General features: G+C 38.0%; 1 protein-coding gene across 15 annotated transcripts in view; it reads right to left on the minus strand.

The window, feature by feature from the left end:
• PUM1 (pumilio RNA binding family member 1) overlaps window positions 1-25,828 on the minus strand; it is a 117,143-nt gene that overhangs the window by 34,555 nt on the left and 56,760 nt on the right. For 4 of the 15 annotated variants that reach the window (XM_024554487.3, XM_024554482.3, XM_024554483.3 and 1 more), the window contains 5 exons: window positions 24,573-24,739; window positions 22,317-22,587; window positions 10,787-10,880; window positions 9,366-9,482; window positions 4,529-4,680 (listed from right to left, as the gene is read on the minus strand). In XM_024554487.3, the coding sequence (XP_024410255.1) occupies window positions 4,529-4,680; window positions 9,366-9,482; window positions 10,787-10,880; window positions 22,317-22,587; window positions 24,573-24,739 (801 nt within the window). The remainder of the gene's footprint in view (window positions 1-4,528; window positions 4,681-9,365; window positions 9,483-10,786; window positions 10,881-22,316; window positions 22,588-24,572; window positions 24,740-25,828) is intronic. The other 11 variants (XM_024554486.3, XM_024554485.3, XM_024554488.3 and 8 more) reach the window with 5 other exon arrangements.

Below are 25,828 nucleotides of genomic sequence, written 5' to 3' on the forward strand. Positions count from 1 at the left end.
CACCACATATTTAACCCCCTTTACCTTCTACTAGCTCCCCAACTCCTTCCCTCTGGCAACCACCATACTGTTGTTGTCTGTGTTGAGCCAACTTTTAAGAACTGGTGGTTGTAAAAACATTTTTCCTATACTGGCATTTATCATATGTCATGACAGTTAGGATAAAAATTCAAGTAACATTTCATATAATGAAATTCATTCTGCCATTCTTAGTTTAAACATATCACCTTTATAAAGCAGCCAAAAGCATGTAAGAGTGATGATTCATTCATTAACCAAATGCTTTTAATGCCTACCATCTGGCACGTACTTGGAATAATGCAAAGAATAAGAAAAACAAAACCCTGCCATCTTGGAACTTTTATTCTGTAAATGAGACAGACAATAAACAGTAACTCTATAATATAATGCCATTGGCTCTGACAAAAAGGTGAGTGAAGAAGAAAGAGTAAGAAGGAGTTGCAGAGTGGAGGATTTAGATAAAATGAGTAATTTACACTCAAAATTAAGTTAAAATATCCGTGACAAAAAACACGCACACAAAGGAAGCTATTGATATATTTTCTTTATGGAATATGAGAACATCTTCTCTACCCTACAGCACTATTCCCATTCATCAAAGCCCAAACGAGCTCACTAGACTGAATTTAGGAGGCTTCTGGCCTATTTCTATTTCTCCTTTCATAAATTCCAAAAACACACAGCTATCTAAATGGAGATGAATATTAGTCAAAACACTGATGTTTCAGTACAAAATACCAGTTCTGCCACTGTAATAAAGGATTTACTTTTTTTATTAATGAAGCAGAGATCAAGATGCTAGTAATCATTCTTATTCTGAATATTCTGAAGAATATATATACTGTAGCAAGTAAAAATGCAAAACCCACAGACCAAAGCTAAAATCACCAAAGTTTATAAACAAATACATTCTGCAATGTTTTCAAAGGCAAAGTACTTATCAGATCACTTTCATTATCACTCTGCTATTTTTATCAGTCAGACATGTGGTCAAGCGCCTGGGTACAGATTATCCTTGGTACCATTTAGTAAAAAAAATTTGAGAGAGACACCACTAGGAATCAATTAAATATTTATGAGCATATATCAATTAAACAAGCCTAAGTTGAACAATACTGTCTACAATGGCAGGAAGAGATGTGATGACATTTAATTTACCCAAAGTTTCTTATTTCCTTATCTGTAAATACAGTAAGAGTAACAGCTTATCTCGCAGATGTGCTGAAACTGTAAGTATTAATGCCTGCAAGGCATACACCTGGTACACAGGAGCTAGTCAGTAACCAATAGCTAACTATTATAAAAATATTAGGCAAGGTGAGTGTTTGGGCCAAGATTTAGAAGATGCCTAACCAATAACCCAGAAGCCTCACTTGGGAAAAGCAAACAGCATGTACAGAGATATGGCAAATACTAATAGTTCAAAACTACTGAAAAACTAGATAACATCAATGCAAGCATCATTTTCATTGGGCATAATAAACTAGGCTTGTGTTTGGTTAGGAGCTGTATGAAAGGTCAGGGGCCAGGAGAGTAGACAAGGTGCCTGAAGAAAAAGGTGGTCCTGACTACCAAATCCTGTTTTAATAAGGAGCAACGGGTTTCAGTATGGTACGCTCTCTAGAAATTGATATAGTACCCTGGTGATAAATCAAAGTTCTTAAGTCAGCTGCCAATATTCTTATATTTTAATTTCATCAATTGGTAACAAATCTGGGTTTTATTAAAAGATACATAAAATTTCACAATATTTTAGCATCTAATAAAATCATTTTAAAATGTCTGAAAACTCTACTTGTAAAACACTATCTAAGGAGTTAGTTTACTACCTATTTTCATGATACAAAAAGCTGTTAAAATTTCAAAGGCACTGACTTAAACAGTGTTTGAAACTTAACAATACTTAATAAGCAAGCGGATATTCCATGGGATATTTTAATTAATAATTGCTCATCCTTCTATAGTTCACCACGCTCGGTAGAGTCAACATCTACCATCTCCCCTAATTTAGAAAGTTCAGAAACCACTCTAAACTCTCTTCTCTCAAAATGGTACCTGTGCTTGTATTCCAATACCCAGGATTTTTCTTTTCTTTTTTTTAAACAAATATTTTAAAATAGAAAAGAAAATGTTTTTTATTAGATGTGAAAGGAACCTTCAAAATGGATAAAAAAGAAATCAGAACTGAGTGAAATGGACGGACTTTCACGGACCTTGCCGAGTTCTAGCCATGAGATTCGGAACAGTGTGCCTAGAGCACAAGTGCTGCCCAGTGAGACATTCGGCCCAGAAAGGCCACAAGCCAAGGAGAAAAAGGAGCCCCTCATTTCAATGACTACGACAAAAGAGCTCACCAAGAAAAATCGTATTCTCTGGAAACAAATGAAATGAAAACTGGCAAAAATAACACTGGGACTAAAATATGGCTGCTTATTAAAAATTAATGCTCGTATCTTTTTCATAGCAGGATTTGTAATTGTGGGTGACAGAAAACTCTGAAATGCAAATGATCATCATGCCCATTTTACAGCTAAGGAAGCTATAATCAGAGAAGTTACGCAACTTGCTCTAGTGGCAACCAGTCAGTGCCAGAACCAAGACCAGATCGCAGTCTTACGTAAGGCCAGACAAGACAACATGGTCAGAAAACAGCACAACTGTGAAATTATAGACTTGTGTTTAAATCTCAACAACTTAGTATTTGTGTGATCCTAGGCACACATATTCCATCCTTCAGTCTTATGATGGAGAGTCATATAACCTATAGAATCAAAGCTAGTGAAGAAAAAACATTATATGTAGAGCACTTTAAAGAGAAAGTCTTCAGTAAGAAGTACTTATTACTATCTCTGTTGCTCACTCTATCGGAGCTAATTTTAAGACACTGCAATTATTTCAGTCTTTCAAATCCACAAGGATTTGGCAGCCACTTAAACACAAAGATCATCACGCAAATAAATACAGACTATCTACAAAGAGTAGCCATGAAGAAATTAATTATTAGGAATCATCCTTTCTGTCAACAAATTCTCTGCCAAATTCCCTTACATACTTGGTAGTAGAATTTTATCTACTGCAAAGAAAATCAGACATTAGCTTCCTAAAATTTATCTTACTATAGAAACACTGGCCCAAGATAAACTAGCTGGAATTTCAAAACCCATGTTTTTCTTATAATTTTGTGAAATCTAAAAAACTAAACATACCCTGCTTTGAGAATGATAAAAAGAATTTTTGTTTGGATTATGTCATATAAATATATACGAGCATGATGTTTCACCTCAAAAGACAACTTTAATTTGACAATACATATCAAAAGCCTAAGCGCCCATTTAATTTGTTTGGGATAAAAATCCACATCTACGAATTTAGTCCATGGTAATAATCTGCAAAGGACTTGTGCAAAGGCTATTTATCAGTGTTATTTAAAACACCAAAATATTGCTAAGTTAAATATCAAATAATAATGGATCGGTCAAAAGAAAGTATGGGATATTCTTTGATAGATTAAATGTAACCAGTAAATGTTAACAACATGGAAAACTGTAAAAGCAGGATGCAAAACCATGTGAACAGAATATCCCCAATTTTATAAAAAATTCATTAAGTACTGCTAAAATGACAGATACCAAGCATTAATATTGGTTCCTTCTTACATTAAAAAAAAAATGTGATTTGTTTTTGAGTTTTCCAATTCACTACAATATTCAGCAATAGGTGTTATTCCTGTAAACAGGAGAAAATGGCCTATTTAAAAGAAAAAGACAGCCCTGGCCAATGTGGCTCAGTTGGGTAGAGTGTCATCCTGTAAACCAAAAGGCCCCAGGTTCAATTCCCAGTCACAGCACATGCCTGGGTTGCAGGTTCCCCCCCCAGTAGGGACCTTGTGAGAGGCAACCAATCAAAGTTTCTCACTCTCTTTCTCCCTTCCTGCCCCTCTAACCATGTCCTCAGGTGAGGAAAAATAATATAAAACATACTCAGCTTAGCATTTAATTATTCTTTCCCAACACAATTTACAAGTTCTTATTACAATAAATTAAAACAGACATAACAGGTTTAAGATCTATATCCAACCCAGTAGATGTTATAAGTTAGCAGTCTTATGAACCGATACCACCCCCCTGGTAGCAAGCTACTTGTAAGAGAGACAGAAGTGATCTGAGAATGGTGTTTAGCAGCTAGCTGCAGTATTGCAAAAAGAAAATTTACTATCAGTATGATACTCACTTTGCCACTTGCTAATCATGTACCTTAACTGGACAATTCTCTGAGCAGTTTTCTCACATGTAAATTGTATAATATCATTATTTTAACTAGTCACAGTGACCAAGAACCTGATTCATAAATGGCATTAATAAGCATAGCTAAGTCTGAGCCTGAACTCAGATACAAACATGAGACGGAACTCATTCTCAGTGTTTCTCTATTTGGACCAACATTTCCTTTTAATTACATATATAACTAAAATTCACACTTACATGGGATAAATTTTGTTAATATTTACCTGCTGCTGCCCTTGCTGAGCCTGGGGAGTGGTCTGCTGATTAGCAGAATTTGTGGCTGCAGCAGCTGCAGCCGCTTGCTGCTGAAACAGACTGGCAGGGTAGACTCCCCAGGGAGTGACTCCGTAGTACTGGTGAGGGACCACAGCTGGCCCTAAAAACAGCAAGAAAAAGGGAAGAAAAGTTTACATTAGTTAGACTCATTTCTGGGTTTCCAAAGCCTACATCTTGCTCAGCAGATCCTACTGTAAAATACTAATTTAAAAATATACTGATTCACTCTAGCTAATCATTAATTCTATTTTTTAAAAATAAAAAATAGTATACACGATCCCTACACCAAAGTCTTCTAAAGTCAGTAATGTATTCCAGCCCTAGAGGAAGAAGCTAATAAAGGAGGAAACACTGGATATATCAAAACAGAGCATAACTCATAGAAGCAGGAAGGGGTGGCTTTAAGAATACATGGAGGCATGGCTGGTGTGGCTCAGTGGATTGAGTGCTGACCTGGGAACTGAAAGGTCACCAGTTTGTTTCCCATTCAGGGCACATGCCTGATTTGTGGGCTAGGTCCTCAGTTAGGGGACGCACGAGAAGCAACAGAGATCATGTATCTCTCACACATTACTGTTTTTCTCCCTCCCATCCCCTCTTCTCTAAAAGTAAATAAAATTAAATTAAAAAAAAGAAAAAAAGAAGACTACATGGAGGAATTGGCCTTGGTCAGGAAGAAGGCAAAGGCGTGCTTTTCCCCAAGAAAGAAAGGATATAGGAAAGATACAAAAAGAGTCTGTGTTAGAAGGAAAATGAATGTAGAATTTATATGCATAAAGTGATGGAAAAGAACAAAAAATTAAGTTGTACCCTGCTTTCACTGGTAAGGATGGCACAGATGATGAATATGAACAGAGATCCTGGTGTTTCATTAAGTCCAGAAGCACAAAAACCCACCAGTCTTCTGAGAACAAACCCAGACACTCCACTGAGCCTGCACCGCTCAGTTTCTAAGAGGCTTAGTTTTCCTATTTCTATTTTTAAAATGTACAAAAGGCACTCAACATAACTACAGTCAGACATTGATATATGAAATTGTAAATTTAAGTCAAAGTTGAAAACAAATAAAAGCAAAAAATATAACACCTTAACTTCTTACAGACCTGCTCAGTATCCTAAACACAACTGGGCTTTCTGCTTTAAACTCAATGATCAGTTCACCTTCTTTCGCAACAGCTGCAGCCGCAGTCTTTGCCACAGAGTAGGCAATAGCGAGGTAAGCGAGCTATACAGGCAGCAACCTGGATGTGGGAAAAATCTAAACCACTGAATTTTATTTTTTTTAAAAAAAGATTTATTTATTTTTAGAGAGGAGAAGAGAGGGCGAGAAATATCAATGTGTGGTTGCCCCTCGCACACCCCCTACTGAGGAGCTGGCCTGCAACCCAGACTGGCAATCCACGTGCCCTGACTGGTAATGGAACCGATGACCCTTTGGTTCATAGGCCAGCACTCAATCCACTGAGCCACACCAGCCAGGACTAAACCATAGAATTTTCTGAAGCAGGTAGCAAGAAATATCAAGGCTGCCTACTTGCCAACAAAGACAAAGGCTCAAAGCCAGCTCCTCAAATCTGCTGAAACACATCTCCAATTAGAACTTTCTTAAAGAACAGAGTTTAAAATACTTCAACTTGATTAATAACCACACCTTACAATAGAGTTCCAAAGAGCTGTTTCAAAGACAGTTATTCTGACATTAACCCTACAGCAATACATACTTCATTAATAGGCATAATCAATTGGTACATGTTTTCTGTTCCATGTGAAGCTTCTAAAACACAAGCAAGTTAAATTATGTTGCCCTGCCATTTCTAATTTGGCATTTTCTGTACTGGTGGGCTTAGCCAAGAACAAGAAGCACTGTTTATAATGGTGCCCCACTGTGAAACACCACATCTGCCTACAAAAGCTACATTACAGTTGAGCTATATTATTATAAAAAACAAACGGATTAAAACATTTTTATCAAAAGCTGTACCTCCAAGATAAAGAGAGTGGCCCCCAAACTCATCTGGTTAGTGTTTATAAAGAAAAGTGATTTAGGGCACTTAAAGAATGAAAGAAAAAACACTACAAAGACCCTACCTGTGCCTTAGTTTCCTCACATGCAAAATGGGTGTAACAAGTGTTAGGGTGTTGCCACATCTACCTTGAAAGGTTAGGCTGCAACCTGCAATGATATTCCCAAGGCCCCTCCAAAGGCCAACAATGCAAACCACTATTGGGCACAGGCTGTTGTTACCATAAGCACTTAAACTATCCTCTATGTTTTCTTTAACCGACATTCCTCCTACTTTCCCTGCTTGCTCTTGTGGCCCATGACTGAGTTTAGGAAAACACCCCAGGTACATCATTACTTGAGCTTGACTCATCAGGGTGCCTGTTTCAACTCCTGCATGATTAACACTCCATAAGAATATGCAATTTCACAGTTTGGGTATTTAACAGTCCAGCTCTGTGTGAAAGCATTTAAGTCATTCTCAGTCTGGTTCAGCTAATGAGCACAAAAAGCAAGATTCTTATCATCAAACTGTGATCTTGAGAACAGCATGTCAGGAAGAACTTAGACAATTTCTCTGTTTCAAATAACATATAGTAAGTTAGTAGAGGGCAGAAAGTACAGAAAAGAGAATTTAAGATAACAGATATATTTTAGGTTGGCCAAAAAATTTGTTTAGACTTTTTTCGTACTGTGGCTCTAGTAGTGCTTAGTTGTCTTTAAATTCATTCGAAACAATTTTGTTAGATTGTATTATGACAGCTGTCATATCAGCGTGCATTAAAAAAAACCTTATCAAAATTGGTGAATTTTTGCGCAGCCATTTTAATATTGAAGAGGAAGAAGATACACCACATTTTCGAAGTATTATGCTTTGTTATTTCCAGAAAGATAAAAACGCAAATGAAACACAAAAAAAGGTGTGTGCAGTGTATGGAGAAGGTGCTGTGACTGACTGAACCTGAAAGTAGTGGCCTGAGAAGTTTCTTGGTACTACTGACATTCTGGCCAAGTAATTCTTTGCTCTGGGGCTGTCTTATGCACGGGAAGATGTTTAGCAGCACTCCTGGCCTGTATCAACTAGAAGTCAATAGAGGGGGATAGCTATCATACTCAAAATATCCCAATCAATAAAGTTATGGGTGAAAATGAAAACTATATCTTTTATTTTATGAAAACACTAAACAGACTTTTTTGGCCAACCCAATAGAATAGTGAAGTGCATGCATGAGCTTTGAGTCAGAGCTGGTTCAAACCCCCAACTCTACATTTAAACTGTGTAATCTCAAACAAGACAGCTCCCTGAGCCCCAAATTCCTAACCTATATAATTATCATGTAGCAATGCATGAAACAAAAGCACTCAGCATAAGACCTGGCAAATAGTTTATAAGGGTTCAATAAATATTAATGGTAGTTTGCAAAGATCATTCTTTAGGAAGAACTTTCTATTTCTCCCCCAAAGGCCAAGAGTGAGCAGGGGAACTATACTACACGTTTCTGCCACATTCCATACTAAAATGTGAACAATTCTAAATGAAATAATGTGAACTTCTATATTGCATTTGAGTTCATAATTACAAATCACATGCTCTATAATAAGTGAAATCTTAAAATAAAATAGTATTTACTCATGATTAATATGACTTGGATATGTTCCCAAAGAAACTTCGGAAGACATTTAGTTTGTCCTAATGCGGAATCCAATCTACCATACATTTATGATCCTGCTATGACAGCAACAACTATGCCAGAGCAAAATAATCCAAGTGCCTGCCTTTGAAAGAGTTTAGTGTCAAGGTCGGGGGGGGGGGGGGGGGGGGGGGGGACACGACACTCATGTATACATCCACAAGCAAATATATACAAAACAATAGTAAGTAAGAGAGAAAAAAATAGGAAAGGGTTAGCAAAGGAAGGCTTTCTAGAGGTGACAATGCCAGCTAAGGAGCTTCCAGGTAAAGAACAGGAAGAGCTTACTTGGGAGACCACAGTGTCCAAAGACACAGAGACCTAACCCACCACGGTTTTTCCAGTAAGCTAAAATCAGTGCAGCATTGCTAGAATGTATGTTGCGAGCTAACACTAGACCGACTTGGTGAGGAAAAACTGGTGCACATCTCAGTACATCAGCATACTGGCCATGGAGAGGTCTCTATACATAATGGGCCCCAATCCTTGCTAATCCTCAGAACATCATGGCACCTCATTAGTGACAGGGATTCCAAAGAACCAACCACCACCACCACCCAAGTTGGTTACAGCAATCAGCCATGTTTGATAACCACTATATGCAACATTAGGGTACATAAGACAGAAAGCAATGAAGGGTTTCAGCAGAAGAGCAAAGGGATAAGGTTTGTGCTTCAGACAGTTTTCGTGAACAATTTTTAGAGGCAGGGGAGGGGGAAGATGCAAGGAAATTTGGAATATGTAGGGGAACAGCAGCAAAAGTCTAGGTAAAGCATACAAAGACCTGAACTTCGATAGACTAGAGATTGGGCAAGTGGAGAAATTCCCAAAATACATATATGAGCAACTGGTGGCTTCGTGGACCAAAAACACCTTTTACAGGAGGTGGCTGATTTAGTTTTTGCCTTTAGGCATATTCAAGTCTAAGGTTACAACTGAGCAGAGCTACCCAGCTGGCAGGTAGTTGGCACTGGAAGTCAGGAAAAATCCCTACTGGAGACATGGATTTGTATGAGAGTTCAAAGAACACAGGCCCCATACAAACATCATTGAGCAGGTGAGAAAAATCCATCGTGCAGCAGAATGTCTCACCTAGTGTCGCTGCTGCAGCCAGTCCAGCTGTGTAGGGGTCCGTCCCTGGGGGAGCAGCGCTGATGATGTATGGATTGGGGACAAATGCCGCGGGAGCTAAACCTGCTGAAAACATACCTGTCAGTAAAAACAAACTTGACTAAAACTGCAGCCCTACCAAACACCTACTTAGTTTGACTACTCATTCCAGGCTGTAAGTGAGGAAAAAAAGAAAAAAAAGAGAAGATAGGATAGGTTGAAACTAAAGAAAAAAATTTTAAATAAATAATGCATATAACTAAAGATTATAGTGATATTTATCTTTTGTCTTTTTTTGTTTGCTAAAAAATTACAATTAAAACTGCTTACAGTTTTAAATTCAGCACAATTTCTAAAAGAGAATTAAAATTGTAACAAGCTAAAACAAGGAATTTAAAAGACACTATAACAGGACGAAGGGAAGGATTTATTTTCATTTGTAACAATTTTCCAAACAGTTTTTCTGAAAGAAAAGGTATGAGTATTTATAAAGAAAGCCATCTATAAGTATAAAATACCAAACCCAGACAAAGGCCTCTATGCCTGGCCTTCACACTTGCAGGTTGGAAGCCAGTCTTTTCTCCCACAGCACACCGCAATCCATCATCGGCAACCTCCTTTCTACTCAGTCATGTCATTTTAACACATTAGAAAACAACACTTCTACTTGTACTTGTAATGTAGCACTTAGTTTCAGAGACATTAAAAAGGTCGTGGATAGGGGATCATCTAGGCCAGGGGTGTCAAACTCATTTTCACCGGGGGCCACATCAGCCTCACGGTTGCCTTCAAAGGGGCAAAATAATTTTAGGACAGTGTAAATGTAACTACTCCTTACCTGTTAAGGAGTTGAAATTATATTCAGACCTTTGAAGGCAATCGTGAGGCTGATGTGGCCCCCAGTGAAAATGAGTTTGACACCCCTGATCTAGGCAGTTAGGCAAAAATATGCATGGCAAATTAACTGCTATAGAAAAAGGGCAAAGCTATTTTAAAAACAAGTAATTATATGGAATGCTTTTAAAATAAATGCCACTAGGAAAATGGATTTTCAAGTACTACTTGCTTAGTAAGAGAGGTTGATACTATTCACAGTCTATACAGCCCCAATATGGACAAAACTATTGTTATTTAATAGATTTCATCCAATCTTACCAACAGAGTTGACGCTAGTCACCACTACAGTAAATACTTTAAATCCTGAAAGAGGTGAGTAGAGCAGTAATAGCTAGATACTGAGAAATCTCATCAGCTGAGGTCTGGAAGGGGTGCCAAAATGAAGAATGCAGCTAGAGACAACTGGACGAGAGGACTAAGCCATTCATTCTGAGGGATTTGTCTGAAACCCAGGACCCTAAAACGGTGGCCACACTGGAAAAGGAGTGACAGGCTTAAGGACTTACCGATGTGAGGCTGATGGGCAGCTGCTAGCGCATACTGCTGCTGCTGGGCAGCTGTCAACTGCTGGACAGCAAGCGCATTAGGTCTTTGGAACAGCTGAGGTCAGAAAAAGACATGTTGACATTAGAGAAAAAAAAATCTCTCTGAATAAAAATTTCTATATGCCCCATTAAGGCATGATACTTTAAACAAAAATGTTCTCATGCTCTCCTCCATTCATGTGGTATCGCAATGCTTCATAGTTCTCTTTTCCCTCCTTTACCTCAATTTGATGTGTCCAGTCCCCACGTGCTGACGACGTTACAGACTGTGTGTCCCTGAACCACATGCATGCATACAAGTGCCCTACTGCTTGTCAACAGGTGTGAGGGGCCCGCCCGAGCCGAGGCACACAAAAATGAAACAGAGGCACTGTGACATGACTCACCACGCTGCCCCTAGTGCTGTTACCTCCATTCAGTCCTTTTCAGACCCCCACACAAACTCTGAGTTAACCCTCACCTACTCATATTTTGTAAAGCAAAATGAAAAGTATTTATTTTGTCTTCTGGATGCCTCTTCCCAGGGAACGGATATCGGATACCTTCTTCAACCAACGGCTTATCATAATGAATAAACTGAACAACTGCCCCACTTTTGGGGGCTCCTGAATTTCCAGGATACCTATTCTTTATATGTAGGAAGAGCTGCTACTAACAAAACGTGGATTATGAGCTCAGACCTAGCACACTTCTTAGTTCCCACAAAAATGAAAGGAATTCAAAGAGTCTTAATACAAAGGCAATCATTTACTCATTCACTCTAAAAATATTTATGAAACCAATAACCTACTAGGCACTGTGCAAGGAACTAGGGATATAACAATAAATCAAATGTTCACACACTTCAGCATGGATAGTACTGGTACAAAGAAAGGGGATGCCGGTGCCCTGACTCAAGTGACCCGATGAGCCTCCGTGTGCAGCCACACTGAAGGGCCCTCCCTAGAAAGCATGTTCAATCTACCTGCTCTTTATAAAGTGCTTTTCAACAGCTCAGCGGACATCACTGGATGATATACAAGAGACCTCATGCAGCGTGAATTGTAGATGCCCTCATAAAGAGACCGGATTATTTCAGACATTAGGAGATAATGACATTCCACCAACTTAACTTTCAATGGAAAGACCGGATCCTATGATTTGGCTATCTTCTATGCCTCAAATATATGAGTAGCCTGATTTTAAATAAAAACAAAGGTGAATTTTTTAACTTACTCGCCAACTTCCCCTCTTATCTCTCTTTCTCTATATTTATCTTTCTACATCCCAGAGTAAAAGTTACTGCTTTTACAATATGAATATAAAAAATAACCATGTAGAGCCATGGCCAGGTGCTCAGCTGGTAGGAGAGTCATCCTGTACACCAAAAGGCTGCAGGTTAGTCCTGACAGTTTTGTGGCTCGTTTGGTTGGGTGTCATCCTGCAAAGCAAGAGGTGGCCAGTTTGACTGCGGGTCAGGGCACATGCCTGGGTTGCAGGCCCGGTCCCCAGATGAGGCGCATGCAAGAGGCAATAGATCATTGTTTCTCTCCTTCTCTTTCTCCCTCCCCTCCCCTCTCTCTAAAAATAAATAAATAAAATCTTTTTTTTTTTAATGGCTTCTAAAAGTAAAGCAATGAGGCAACACTTAAAAAGAAAAAAAGGTTCCAGGTTCGATCCCCAGTTGGGGCACACCCAGTAGACAGTTGATCAATGTTTCCCTCTCACATCACTGTCTCTCTCTCCCCACCCCCCCCAAAATCTATGAGTATATACTCTAGTGAGGCTCTAAAAATATAATAATAATGATGACCATGTAGAGATTTCAAAAATACTTCAGTTTTTCAAAGGTTAAAGAAGAAATATTTCATTTATGATGGTAAAAAGATAACACTACTTTACAGACATTGATTAAATATTGAGTCTTCAGAAGAAACACGGGAATATATCAGCAAACATATTAAAACAATTGTTCACTCCCAGGAATGGAGCCAGTCAGTACCATGTGGTCACTGTGACCTTGGATTTTTGCCAGGTTGGTTTCACATTTCTGTTTTATCTAAAGGACAGTCTCATAGAACTCCTACCAACAGGAAGCAGTCTACCCAAGAGAGGCAGCCAAGAGGCAGAAAGCAAGTAAAATTGTGGGAAGTTTACTTTTTAATTTTTTGAAGGTTATAAAAATACCTCATAGTTCCACTAAATACCTACTGTCTCTTCAGTGGGACTCCAGAATTTTCCTAGCCTAAAACATTCTGAAATATTTATCATCTGAGACATTGTTCATGGCTAACCCCTTTCCTCCACCCTGCTATAAACAAAATAATTCAATTCATTCAACAAACATTTTTTTGAGCACATTATTAGCTAGACACTGTGACATGAGAAATAGAGATGGTCCGTACAGAATGTAAATATTGAGAATTTCTTTTTTAAAATAAGATTTTATTTATTTTTTAGACAGAGGGTAAGGGAGGGAGAAAAAGAGGGTGAGAAACATCAATGTGTGGTTGCCTCTCACGTGCCACTTACTGGGGACCTGGCCCCACAACCCAGGCATGTGCCCTGACTGGGAATAGAACTGGCCACACTTTGATTCACAGGCTGGCACTCAATCCACTGAACCACCCAGCTGGGGCCGTTTTCTTGATTTATTAACCAAAAAGCATACCCCAATGTCATTTCATATGACTTCTCGATTCGTATGTTTTTAACATTACATGTAACTCATTTTTTATATATACGTGTGTGTATGTGTACTGTATCTGTAAATACACATACAGTGTGTGAATACCATAAAAGTAATAATTCTACATAATATGAGTTTGTGGTTCTAACCACCATGTTACCATACTTTAGAGTAAGGAAGCATTGCTTTTAACTTAAAAAACACATGCTCTACAAGAATTCCCATATATCCTGTATTTGAGAGTTAATTAATATATCTCAGATGATTACAGTGACCAGAGAAAGAATTATTTTTTTAGTGCATTTCACAGTAAACAATTAACAAAAGTAAATTATGCATCTACAGCAGGCAGATCTGATTACAGATTACAGTAATTCTGGCATTCTCTTTATGTAAATGGTCTATTAACTGGAAATACGGGGTATTCAAAACAAAATTAGGTAATTGGCAAGTGATGGATTCCAAAGGTTCCTGAAAAACTCATACAAATGCCATCTGCTGGGCAAAGCACAGAACTCTGTAAACATTTTCATGATTTTCACAAAGCATGCTAATCATAACTGAGAAACACAATACCGTGAGATTTGGAGAAAATGTTTATTTTAAGGTTGGTATAATGATAAATGTGCCACTATTGATTACAATTTATTTGGGTAGAATTCAATACGTTGTTCAAGAGACTAAATGCAGAGAAAAAGACATCAGCTATTTCAAGATTTGGGAACTACACAAGCAAGCTGGTTTCACTCCCTTCTCTACCACTGTGTGACCTTACAAGAGACCCTTGTGGGGTTTTCATTCTAGAAAAAAAAATTTGAGCACTCAAAAACACCCAACAGAGTGACTGACATATAGCTGGCATCATATAAAATATAGCTATTACTATTGTTATCGATAATTGTTGAGTTTTCAGAATATGGAATAGTATTTACATGTGGAGTTGGCAAATATAAAAGACTATCTCCCTAGGCCCCTCATTCCCAATAAAATATACTGCCAGCCCTGGCTTTTTTACCAGTTGAAGGCTATATCCATAGTGGATACGGCCTAAGAGCAGAGTCTGGGGCCAGAAAGCCTAGATTCACATCTCAACTCCACCACTAACTTTCTGTGTGACTTCGTGCAAGCTAATCTCTCTGAGCCTTGCTCTCCTCCTCTAATAGAGCCAATAAAGATATGAGTAACTCATAAAGTCGTTGCATTAAAGTTAACACATGTGAAGAGCATATAATAGTCTTTTGTGTGGTGAGCACCCCCACACAGACACAGTGCTTCTGTGAGTTACCTCTTACAGCTTCTCCCCCAACAAGGAAGCCCAGGAATAGGGGGAACAGAGTGTAAGACTCTTCAGAGTCAATGTCAAAGTCAAAATCCCACTGACTTCATGAGCACCAACTGCTCCCCGCAGGTCACGAAGATGACATGGAGGAGAAACATTTTTTTGTTGTTGTTGATAAGTACTGTTTCACAATATCTCCATGCAGAAAAAAAAAACTATGAATGCAGCTGGATTTGAAGGCGAGACGACTCCACATATTGGAAGGCTTTGTGTTTCTAGTACTAGGTCCGAAAGAAACAGTCTGGAGCTAGAAACCAAAGCATGTGTTTGCATAACTTACAGTATATGACCTTCAATAAGTCTTTTAGCTTCATGATGTCTTAATTTTCTTACCTGTAAAAGTAAAATAGCTGCCGTATTTCATGGAGCTGGTGACAGGATTCATGGAGAAAAGCCCTTTGAAACACTGAAAGTACTGTATTTTGCCATGTATAATGCGCTCCCCAGTACAGTGTACACCCACGTTTTTGGCCCAAACTTTCAGGAAAATATCTTTCGTTCTAATTGAATTTATTTATTTATTTATTTTAGATACTTGTTTTTTGTATTATAAAGGAGTTTTAGCATTTATTTTTGAACATGTTATGGTAAAAGAAATTTTATATAACAAACAATTACAAAACACAAGAACAGATTCAAGGCAATTCAGGTACTACCTATACATAACACGCATCCTTATTTTTCCCTAAAAAATTTGGGCAAAAAAAAAATGCACATTATACATGGCAAAATACAGTGGTGGGACTATAAATTTTTAATGAAAGTACATATTGGAGCCTGTCCTCAGACCATGAAATTTGTAGAAGTTTGCTTTAAAATATTCTGGGTCAAAACCCACTTTTGACCAGGTTATTTGAACTGTTTAACACTTAACCAGGTTAAATGACCAACTAGTGATTACAATGACTTCTGGTTTAACAGGTACATACAAACCATGCTGCTCAATTTTTTAAAAAGAAACTTCTTTACATTTCTTTAACAGATGAAGAAGAATTTCATTCCATAATAAACGATGTCTAAATAAGGGTGGGGGGCCCATATCCTTCTTCCAAGTAAAGTAATATCTTTTGAAAAAAAATCACATAAAATTTCAACAAAGTCAAATAACAGTAAAGGTAAGCTTCAATCAACCAAATAGTTAATGTGAGCATTTTAACAGTGATTACACACAACATAATAGAATAATTCTCTCACTTGTAAATTGAAAAGCAAGCCAAGAATATTAAATTCCTGTGTTAAAACTATGCACACGATTGGCCTCATAAGAATGACATTTAATCACTACCACACTTTTAAAAGTAATGCATGCCAATTCCCTCTCCCATCTGACTAGGGTTGTGAAGAAATAAATACAGCATATTTCAATTATGACTTTCAGAGTATTTTTCTCTGTTAAAAATTCATGCTTAACAGGTAAGAGTTTCAGTACATTAGTAAGCAATTTTGTAAAACATGCTATATTAGGCTATTTTTAGATTAACTGAATTCTAAATAAAGAATATCAACAATTAATGTGATTACTCTATAATGACATAATCCTGGCTTTGGTTTCTGCTATCCAGGATTGTAATTTAATGAAACTTAGTAGTAATTTTCTAAAATACATTTATGGAAATATAATAGGTATATAGCCCTTTATTAAAGTAAAGGGGGGCGGGGGGGGCGGGGGAAGGCCCTGGCCAGGTGGCTCAGTTGGTTAGAGTGTCAATCTGTTACGCCAAGGTTGCAGGTTTGATCCCCAGTCAGAGCACATACAAAAATTAACCAATGAATGCATAAATAAGTGAACAACAAAGTAATGTTTCTCTGTCTCTCTCCTCAATAAACAGTTTTAAAAAATAACAAAGTAAAAAACATATTGCTCAATCATAACACACAATGTTGCCAAACACTATATACGAACTGTTCACTATGTTTTCCAGGATTGAGGAGAAGAAAATATGGGAGAAATGTGAGTAAAAAGGGAGAATGTTCCAGAAATATAAATGAGCATTTCAAACTACCCTGAATGAGGGCTTTTAACCCCAGATCTTGGTACTTGGGGTAGGTAAAATTATCTTTAAGAAAATTTAAAATCCTTCAATTATGATTATAAGTAACAGACCACATTGTCATCTGTGATATAGAAATCACATTTTATGTTACTTTGCAATTGTTAAGACATCTGAAAATCTTGTTTATGCTCCTTAAGATAGCAAGTCCACCTAGCTCTTTTTCATGCATCATATGATAAAGCACATATATCACTAAATTTGTTGTTAAAGACTTCCTTTGTAACCCTCCTTACACTCCACATTTTAAAACATTATTCTGAGAATTCAGTCCACAGATCTCATTAACTGCCAAGGGGTTCATAGCACAAAAAAAGAATCCCTACTCTAAATAAACATAGAAAAGTTAAGTTTAAGATTAACAGTGACTAGACAAGTACCATTAAGTTTGTAATAAACTATATGAAAATTACCTTTTCTGTATTTTTGAGGCTGTTCTATATTATGTATCTCAATATAAGCTGATATTAACAGTTGTGAAACCAACTTACCCCACCAAATCAAAACACTGATTTAAAGTAAATAAGACAGATCCCCTCATAAAATCACAAATAAAGCTACCATACAAACTGTAGCAAATAACTCCAAACAAAACAAGAAATAGGTTTAGATACCCATTTCAGAAAGCCAAGGCAAAAGGACAGAGTGTACAAAAAGATGTGTGCCACATCAGATATCCGGTCTGATGCTCACAATCATTTGCTCTGTCTGGGACGCAGGCCTGGCTCAGAAGGCCTCTGTGACCCAGACTCTGTGACCAGATACCTGTCTCCTTTTCCCCTTCTACACATATTGCATTGGCCAAAAGTCTGTTTAGTTTTTTCTATAAAAGAATGGTCTTTGCTAACTAACACTAATATTTATTGAAACCTTATTAACTATTTGCCAGATCTTATACTGAGTGATTTTGTTTTGTGAGTTGCTGAGTGATGATTTTACAAGTTAGGAATTTGGGGCTCAGAGAGCTGTCTTGTTTGAGATCACACAGTTTAAATGCAGAGTTGGGGGTCTGAACCATCTCTGACTCAAAGTCCATGTATGCACTTTACTAGTCTGTTTAGTGGTTTCTGCAAAATAAAAGACACAGTTTTCCTTCTCACTGCTAACTTTATTGATCTGGATATTTTGAGCATGTCAGCTATCTCCTGCTACTGGCTTCTAGTGGGTAGAGGCCAGCAGTGCTGCTAAACATCTCCCAGGGCATAAGACAGCCCCAGAGCAAAGAATCACTTGGTCGGAATGTTAATAGCACCAAGAAACTTTGCAAACTATTTGTGACACATTCCATCAGTCACAGCACCTTCTCCAAACACCACAAAACTTTTTTTGTTTCAGTGTGTTTTTACCTTTCTTGAATTAATAAAGTGTAATATGCCAAAATGTGGCATATCTTCTTCCATCTTCAGCATTAAAATGGCTGCACAAAAAATCACCAACTTTGATACTTTTTAAAAAATGCAAGCTGATATAACAGCTGTCATAATACAATCTAACAAAATTGTTTCGAATGACATTGAAGACAACTAATAAGCATTACTAGAGCTGTTGTAAGGAAAAAGCTAAACAAACTCTTTGGCCAACCCAATACCTTCCACTCTTGTCAGCCCATAACCATGCCACGGTCACTTCCATCTCCATACATCTGCTCTTTTAACTGCAGCAATATATACTCCACCTGTCTTTCAAGCTATATCTACGCAACCCAGGTCCTCATCAAGCCGTCCCCTGGTCTGATAGCATTCCTGATCAACCAATTTAGCACTTAGTCCCTCAACTGTTCCTCAACTGTTTCATGTATGATAGATAGCCTTACGATGAACACTAGCTCTGTTCACTATGGGCAGAACCTAAGGTTCCTGGAAGGACACAACCCTCAACAGCTAACTGATTAATATGGGTAAAAGAATGTCTAAAACTGCTAGTAAACTATACTCAGCACAAAAGAACTAAACCACAATAATTAAGTCATCCCTTCTTTAAAATGTCCTATCACTGCCTATAAAGCAGCGCAGCAAAGTCAGTAAGACACGCAACACTATCTGTGCGACCTCACTTTTTTTCCAGCCCCAACTCCCACGTAGGGTGACTGCTCTAAATATCTACTGAACATGCACCTGTTCATTTCTAATTGGAAGCCTTTAGTTTTACCATTTCCTCCACCTGAATTTTTATTCTTTTCCTGATACAAACCGGTCTTGCAAGACACAGCTCAAGATTCACCTCTTTCTTACATCCTTCCTTCCCCAGAGGACAGAGTGTGTCCTCCCTTGTCTAAGGTTCCTAGGACACGGGCATGAATGATCTCACTCGTCACCGAGTACTTCCTTGCACTATTTCAATGACCAAATGAGTCAAAGTAACTGAAGTGAGAGCTGTGGGATAAGGGGAGCCCATTCCACTCATGAAAGATAGACTTGGCTAGAAGTGAGAATAAAAAATATGAATAGAAGTTTATAATTTGCAGTCCAAAAGGTCTGGGATTTCCCTGAAGTTACCCACAAATTTTGGCATCAAAACAATTATGTTCATTTTTCTGATGAGAGAACCAATGGCTTTTGATCACAGAGCAATAGGGAGGTAACATCCAGGAGGTAGATTTCCTGGATATTATACAGGCTAGTTATCTGTATCTGAGGCACAAGCCAGTGGGCTAGGTCTAAAGGACTCATGTATTAGAATATATGCTGGGCCTCAAAAAGTGGCCTCCAGGCCTCTTAGAAGGCTAGTTTCAAGTTTGAGGTCTGGGAAGCTTATTAATCATGAGGGGGTGGTTCTGAGGTATTATAAGAAAGAAAAAGTTCCCTGAAAACTCGGTCTGCTAAAGCAAAGCAGAGGACACAGAGAGGACAAGACTCAGGCCTTACCTTCAAGGAGCTTACAATCTAGGAAGGACTATTAGACAAGTAATCAAAACACAAGGCAGAACATGGTGACATTTTTCTTCAGGAAAATACAAAGCACTACAGAGTTCAAAGGAAACAGACGTGACAACTTATTGATTTGGAGACCAAGAAAGGTAATAGCACTGGACCTTGAAGAATGAGAACGATATAAATTAGTGGAAATGGAAAGGGGAATAAAATGTAATGAAAAGCAAAAGGGTAAGAAAGACTGGAAGGATAAAATGTAAGAACAAACATCAACTTAAAATAGAAAAATGATCCTTCCTTCTTAACACTGCTGGCATTTATCTAGCAGCCTATAAGAGGTTAAAAGGTCTTGAAGGTACTCAGGAATTTTGAGCCAATGGTTCCCATACATGCTATTAGGGTGCCTAGTACAAGAACGTGTAAAACAATCTACTCACAAAAGCAAGAATTATGAGCCCATGGGATAAACAACAAGGACCACATCATACCCTGGTGGTATCTTTGTGTACCAATGCCCCTATGTTGCAGCAACCAAGATATGTATGGGAAGCCAGAACCCAACAACAGTTAACTTTCAAAATAATACATGTTTACTTTTAAAAATTGCTGAAATGGGATTCTTGGTGAAGGCACCCTGGATTTTATAAATGTGAGCAGGTGTTGTGTTTGATGTGATCATGCTAAACTACTTGTGGGTGTGAAATTTCTGTGTTCAAGTTCTATAATTATCTAGCCTCCCAAAAAATTGGTAAAATTTTGAAACCAGAGATCGATAAATCAAAAGAGAATCCCAACTCTGAGTATGAAGTAAAGAATGACTAAATGAAAGAGAATCAGATTTTCATTCATAGGAGACTGGACACAAATACTTCCTTAAATAACAAGCAAAAGGTTCCATTCGGAATGGAAGATAAGAACCAAAATTGGCCACAGTTCTAAGGGTTGCTGCAGAAATTTGGACCAAAAAACAGAGTATAAGAATTCACATAAAAGTATTTTTGGCAGAAAAAAATGTTTTATTATTATTTATTTTTATTACTGACATTATTGCAGATGTCCAGATAAAACTTCTTGATATTAACTAGTTTAAGGGATCTAATTAGCCTATTCTCACGAACCTCAATTTAGATAAGGAAATTGGCAAATTAATTTTCTAAGCCGGACAAGTTGAATTCTACATAAAAATATCGTGTACCTATGTGTGCTGGTGTGGCACAAAACAGTTCAAAGTCTAATATGTCTTCAGCCCCGGAAACAATGTCTGGCTTCCTGCAAAACTGCAGTTTTGAGGATTCACTGTGATAAAGGGCAAAATCATGAAAGACTATTTCTTATAAAGACAATAAAAAACACAGACAGTTGATTCTTATAAAGAGGACATATCTATAGGGAACCACAGGAAAAATGACATACACATTCATTTTACCCTTTAAAAAAAATATCTGGAATTAACCCTAACATATTCATCTGATATGAGCAAAGAGCAAATGCACATCAGAAAATCCCTTAAAGGGATCTCATTTTGTAGATTTCATATGCTAACCTTATTTCCAGTCATCGATCAATCAAAACTCACTGAAAATCAACTATTTATGACAACTAAAGGAACAGTACGGTACAACTGATGTCCAAAGACCCAAAGCCAATTTCCCCATTGATAAGGAATTTGTAAACTTCAAAATAAGATGTTCAAAATAAGAATTTGTAAACTTCAAAATAAGATGTAAACTTCAAAACCTAGACATTTATATTTATGTTCCAGTCCAAAATTAAGGCCTACCAGAAATTCAAAGCCCATCAAACACCTTCCAGCCACAAGGGAAAAAACCTGTCGTACTTATTAACAAGACTCAGAAGCTACCGCCCCCCTTTGAATAATTCAGACAACTAATTTTCATTTAAAAAAATAAAAAGAAGAACCAGCAAACCCTATAGTCAGTCATACAATGCCTTCAAAACCAGAAGGCACAACATGCAATATTTTCCAGGGTTTTATGAATAGAAGAGCCAAGTAATTTCACTGTAGGTTTTCTGTTGATTTGTGTGTATTTTCCCCCTAATGAAGTTCTAACTCTTCTGAAAGGTACTAGTTTTCAAAAGGTAGTATAACTCAATTAAAAGACATTACTAACAAGACAACCTTGGCACTGGACTCCTGGCAATAGTAGATAACAGAGTTTTTACTATTTTTAAAGCAAAACAAACCAATAGCATCACAATCACATTACTCTTCAGACAGATTAAGTTAGCATCCAAGAGGATTGTGTCACAAGAGGTAACATCACCTCACCCACTCTCCAGGCCCTGGGGCGAGGTAGGAGCCAAAGGAAGTACTTGTAAAGGAGGGTGGTTGGTCTCTTGCCAACAACCTCAGCATGGGAATCAGCTTCTTGAGGGGAAGATACCGAGGCTTTGTAAACCCACATCACTGCTGGGCTACGAAAGGATGGCTATCAATAGCCTAAAATAAGCCACCCTCCTCCCACTCCCACCATTCTTAGTTACTTAAAGAATGCGCTGGCTAGAGGGAGAGCAGAGAGAGCGACAGAGACACACACAGTACCTGTTGTTGAGAATTGTAGTCAAAAAGTCCCACAGTTGCTGCTGCTGAGTCCACAGGTACCTGCGTGCCTGAATAATCAAACTGAAGAGGCTCCATGCCCACATGTTCCATGGGGTCCAAGGGGACACTCTGGGACTCCATGTTGGAGAAATCCTCCACAGGCTTGGCACCATTGGTGCTGGTCAGCTGGGCTAAGCCCTCAGAACCATTCTGGTTTGAACCCAGAAGATCCACTTCATTAGCAGAGTTCTGGCAATTACCAGGGGTACGGCTAAACAGAGAAAGTAAAGGGCATTAAACCTTATTTTGAGTGGGGAGGGACACTATAGCAAGCCAAGTTTAAGGACAACGTCCGTGACATAGGTTATTAGCAATAATACTTAAAACTATTTTCTGCAAAACAACCGAGACCATTTATGGTGTTTCCATGTTATAGCCTATAAAATGACTCTTCTATTACTCGCCTTCCCACAACCCACCCCTTATATTTACAGTTACTGTTATTAATTTACAATCCCTTTAACCAAGGGACTCGGATTTGAGGAACACTGGATGAACTACCAAAATCACTACCTATGACATCCACGAAAACAGAGACCCCAAAATGCAGATAATAAAATATGCCCTCAAAATCCACATCTTGTTAAACACAGAAACAATGGAAAAGTAGTTTCTAAGGGGGGAGTTCCACATCTGAGAATAATTCTATTTTTAAAAAATAATTTTTATACAGGTAAAAAAATGTCTTCTGTGTTATCTAGATATATTAGGCAATGCTAAAACTGTCTCCCCTTCTAAGAAACCAGAAGAAGCAGACCAGTAGAGAATAGTACAAAATAAATTCATTATCTAGGATATGTTCCTGCTAAGGAGATAACTCTAAGAATTAAAAATAATATGAGGATATAATTTATCATCCAAGCCAGGACATTCCTAAGAGCAAAAAGGGGCACTATTAGTACATATCCTGGGACACAGGTATACATAAGTACTGCCACCCTATGCAAAAGGATTGCAGGGCTGTCTGATTCCGAATCAGACTAATATAGAATAGTATTATAATCTAGTCAGAGGCGTATAACCTGTGACTATATTATACACATTTCATCTCTAAAGGAAATCCTACAGCTGGTACAAATTAAAGCTAATGTTGTGTTCCTTGACACACACAAGCCCTACCACCACCGCCTGCCCTGAAGTCAAATACCACAAAACACTGCTACAGGCTGCTTGACATACAGGACGGAGAGGCCACCACACTCATCTGAAAGACCTTAGGTAACTCTTTATAACTCTGTGCCTCAGATTTCTTCGCAAGACTTTAATCCTTTACACTCACAAGATACAAAAACTAGATTAGAATATTAAGCAACTGAACATTGTTCTACAAACAATGATCCAAAATATACTATATTTTGACATTGGTAGATATTAGGGTAGGATACATGTGCGTGGTTAGACGTACACATATTAGCTTTAGACTAAATTAAAACTATTCAAAATTAAATTCTCTATCTGTACATCAAGGATTGGGGATTTTTAGATTTTTTTAAATTATAGATCATCACGAAATGTTACCTATTTAAATGAAGACTATTTGCCAAATGTGGAAGACAAATATACAATACCATTTTAATACAGCATATGTTAAATTACAGGCTAAAACCTACAAGTTAATCATGACCAGAGATGGAATGAGGTGCATCCATGAAAAGGATATATTTAAGAAAAGTCATACAAGCTGCATCTCTGGCTTTTTAAAATGAGGAAAATGATACCTGACCCACCTACCTCAAAGGGAGCTTGAGTTTCAGGGAGCTTATGAGTCTCAAATAAGTTCTCAACTGTTTTCCCCTTTACTCTAACATGCCAGAGAGACATGACAAACTGCCATTAGTAACCATGGTTTCTCCCAAGACAGTGATTCGGGAGAAACTTGGGAAAAGCCCCAAGGCACCCATTCCAGGTGATTGTGATACTTGAGAATCATGAAATGCTCTTTATGGAATCAATCTGCAAATCAGAGAGCCCTATACAAAAGTCTGTTGTTTTGGCAAAGCAGCAGGCATCGACAGCTCTTAAAAATTTCAGCCTTGCCAGTTAATTTATAATCTTTGTTGGTATGGCCTACACTAGACTCAATTCTTAAAAAGGACACATAAGGAGGGAAAAAGAAAACTGAAATCAAAATAAAACTAAATCAAAACAAAAACCCGTAGCCCCCATTCAAAAACCAGAAGTGTAAAACATACAAACCTAAAATCTTTGACGTCTGCGTCAATCCCATTCTGCACTGGTAAACCATTGGTCTTGTCCATCACATCACCCTCCTCCTTCAAATCTCCTAGCTTATCTCCATCAAACGTACCCTTGTTCTTCTTTTCACTTTTGTCGTTTTCATCACTGTCTGCATCCCTTGGGCCCTGTTTAAAAAATAGCTTCAGCTTCACTAATCATCAACTAATGATAGTGGGCAACCACTGCGGACACCAGACTATACTAGGTTCTAATTAGAAAAGGATAGTGTCTGTGCCCTTTTAAGACATTACAATCTAACAGACAACACAGCGGCAGGAACACTGCAGAAAGTCTTGCCAAATGAGGGAGACAGACATACATTTATGTTACAGGGTTTAGGACAGTCTTACCACGCCCAATGTCCCACCATCCCATTTTTTCTTTCTACCCAAAGCCCAGCCAAAACTTTGTATATCTTGGTCCCACTTCTCTACTCTCAAATCTAACTCTATGTAATAGAGTAACTCCTAAGAAGTTCCAGGTATGGTAGCTAAGAGTGTAAGTGGAAAAATGTTAAGTCTACAAAAAACAAAACAAACCAAAAAAACCCCTCCTATGTCACCATTGCCTATGTAAACTCCTCCCTTACTTCCAAATATTAAGCTAAGTGTGGTCTGACATCATTCCAATTCAATTACTCTTATCCTGAGATAAATGCCTTGCCAATTTGTACTACCCGCCCCCACCAGTTCCACCTTGTATTTCACAGCCTACTGCATCTGCACCAATAATCCTTAACTTTAATTTTTTTAATCCTTCAAAACATGTTAAGTCTAGCTACAAAATTTTTTTTACCAGTGTTTATCTGTCTGCCTGTTCCATATTAGATTACCTTAAGACTATATGGACCACGTTACACTGAATCACTAATGCAGCACAATTTATCTCTTAAGTGGTTCAAACTGTGAATAACTGATGACTGGACGTCAAAGAACTGATGTGGCTGGTGTGTCTCAGTGGCCTGAGTGCCAGCCTGAGAACCAAAGGGTTGCCGGTTCAATTCCCAGTCAGAGCACATGCCTGCGAGCCAGGTCCCCCAGTAGGGGGTGTACAATAGGCAATCACACATTGATGTTTCTCTCCCTCTCCTTCTCTTTCCCTTCCTGTCTAATAAATAAATGAAATCTTAAAAAAAAAAAAAAAAAAAGAACTGATATGATGCCAAGCACGCTGATGTCCTGTTTTCTAAGGAAATTAAATGTCTCCTCTTACCA

This window comes from Desmodus rotundus, chromosome 3 (genome assembly GCF_022682495.2).
Source record: "Desmodus rotundus isolate HL8 chromosome 3, HLdesRot8A.1, whole genome shotgun sequence".
NCBI lineage: Eukaryota > Metazoa > Chordata > Mammalia > Chiroptera > Phyllostomidae > Desmodus > Desmodus rotundus.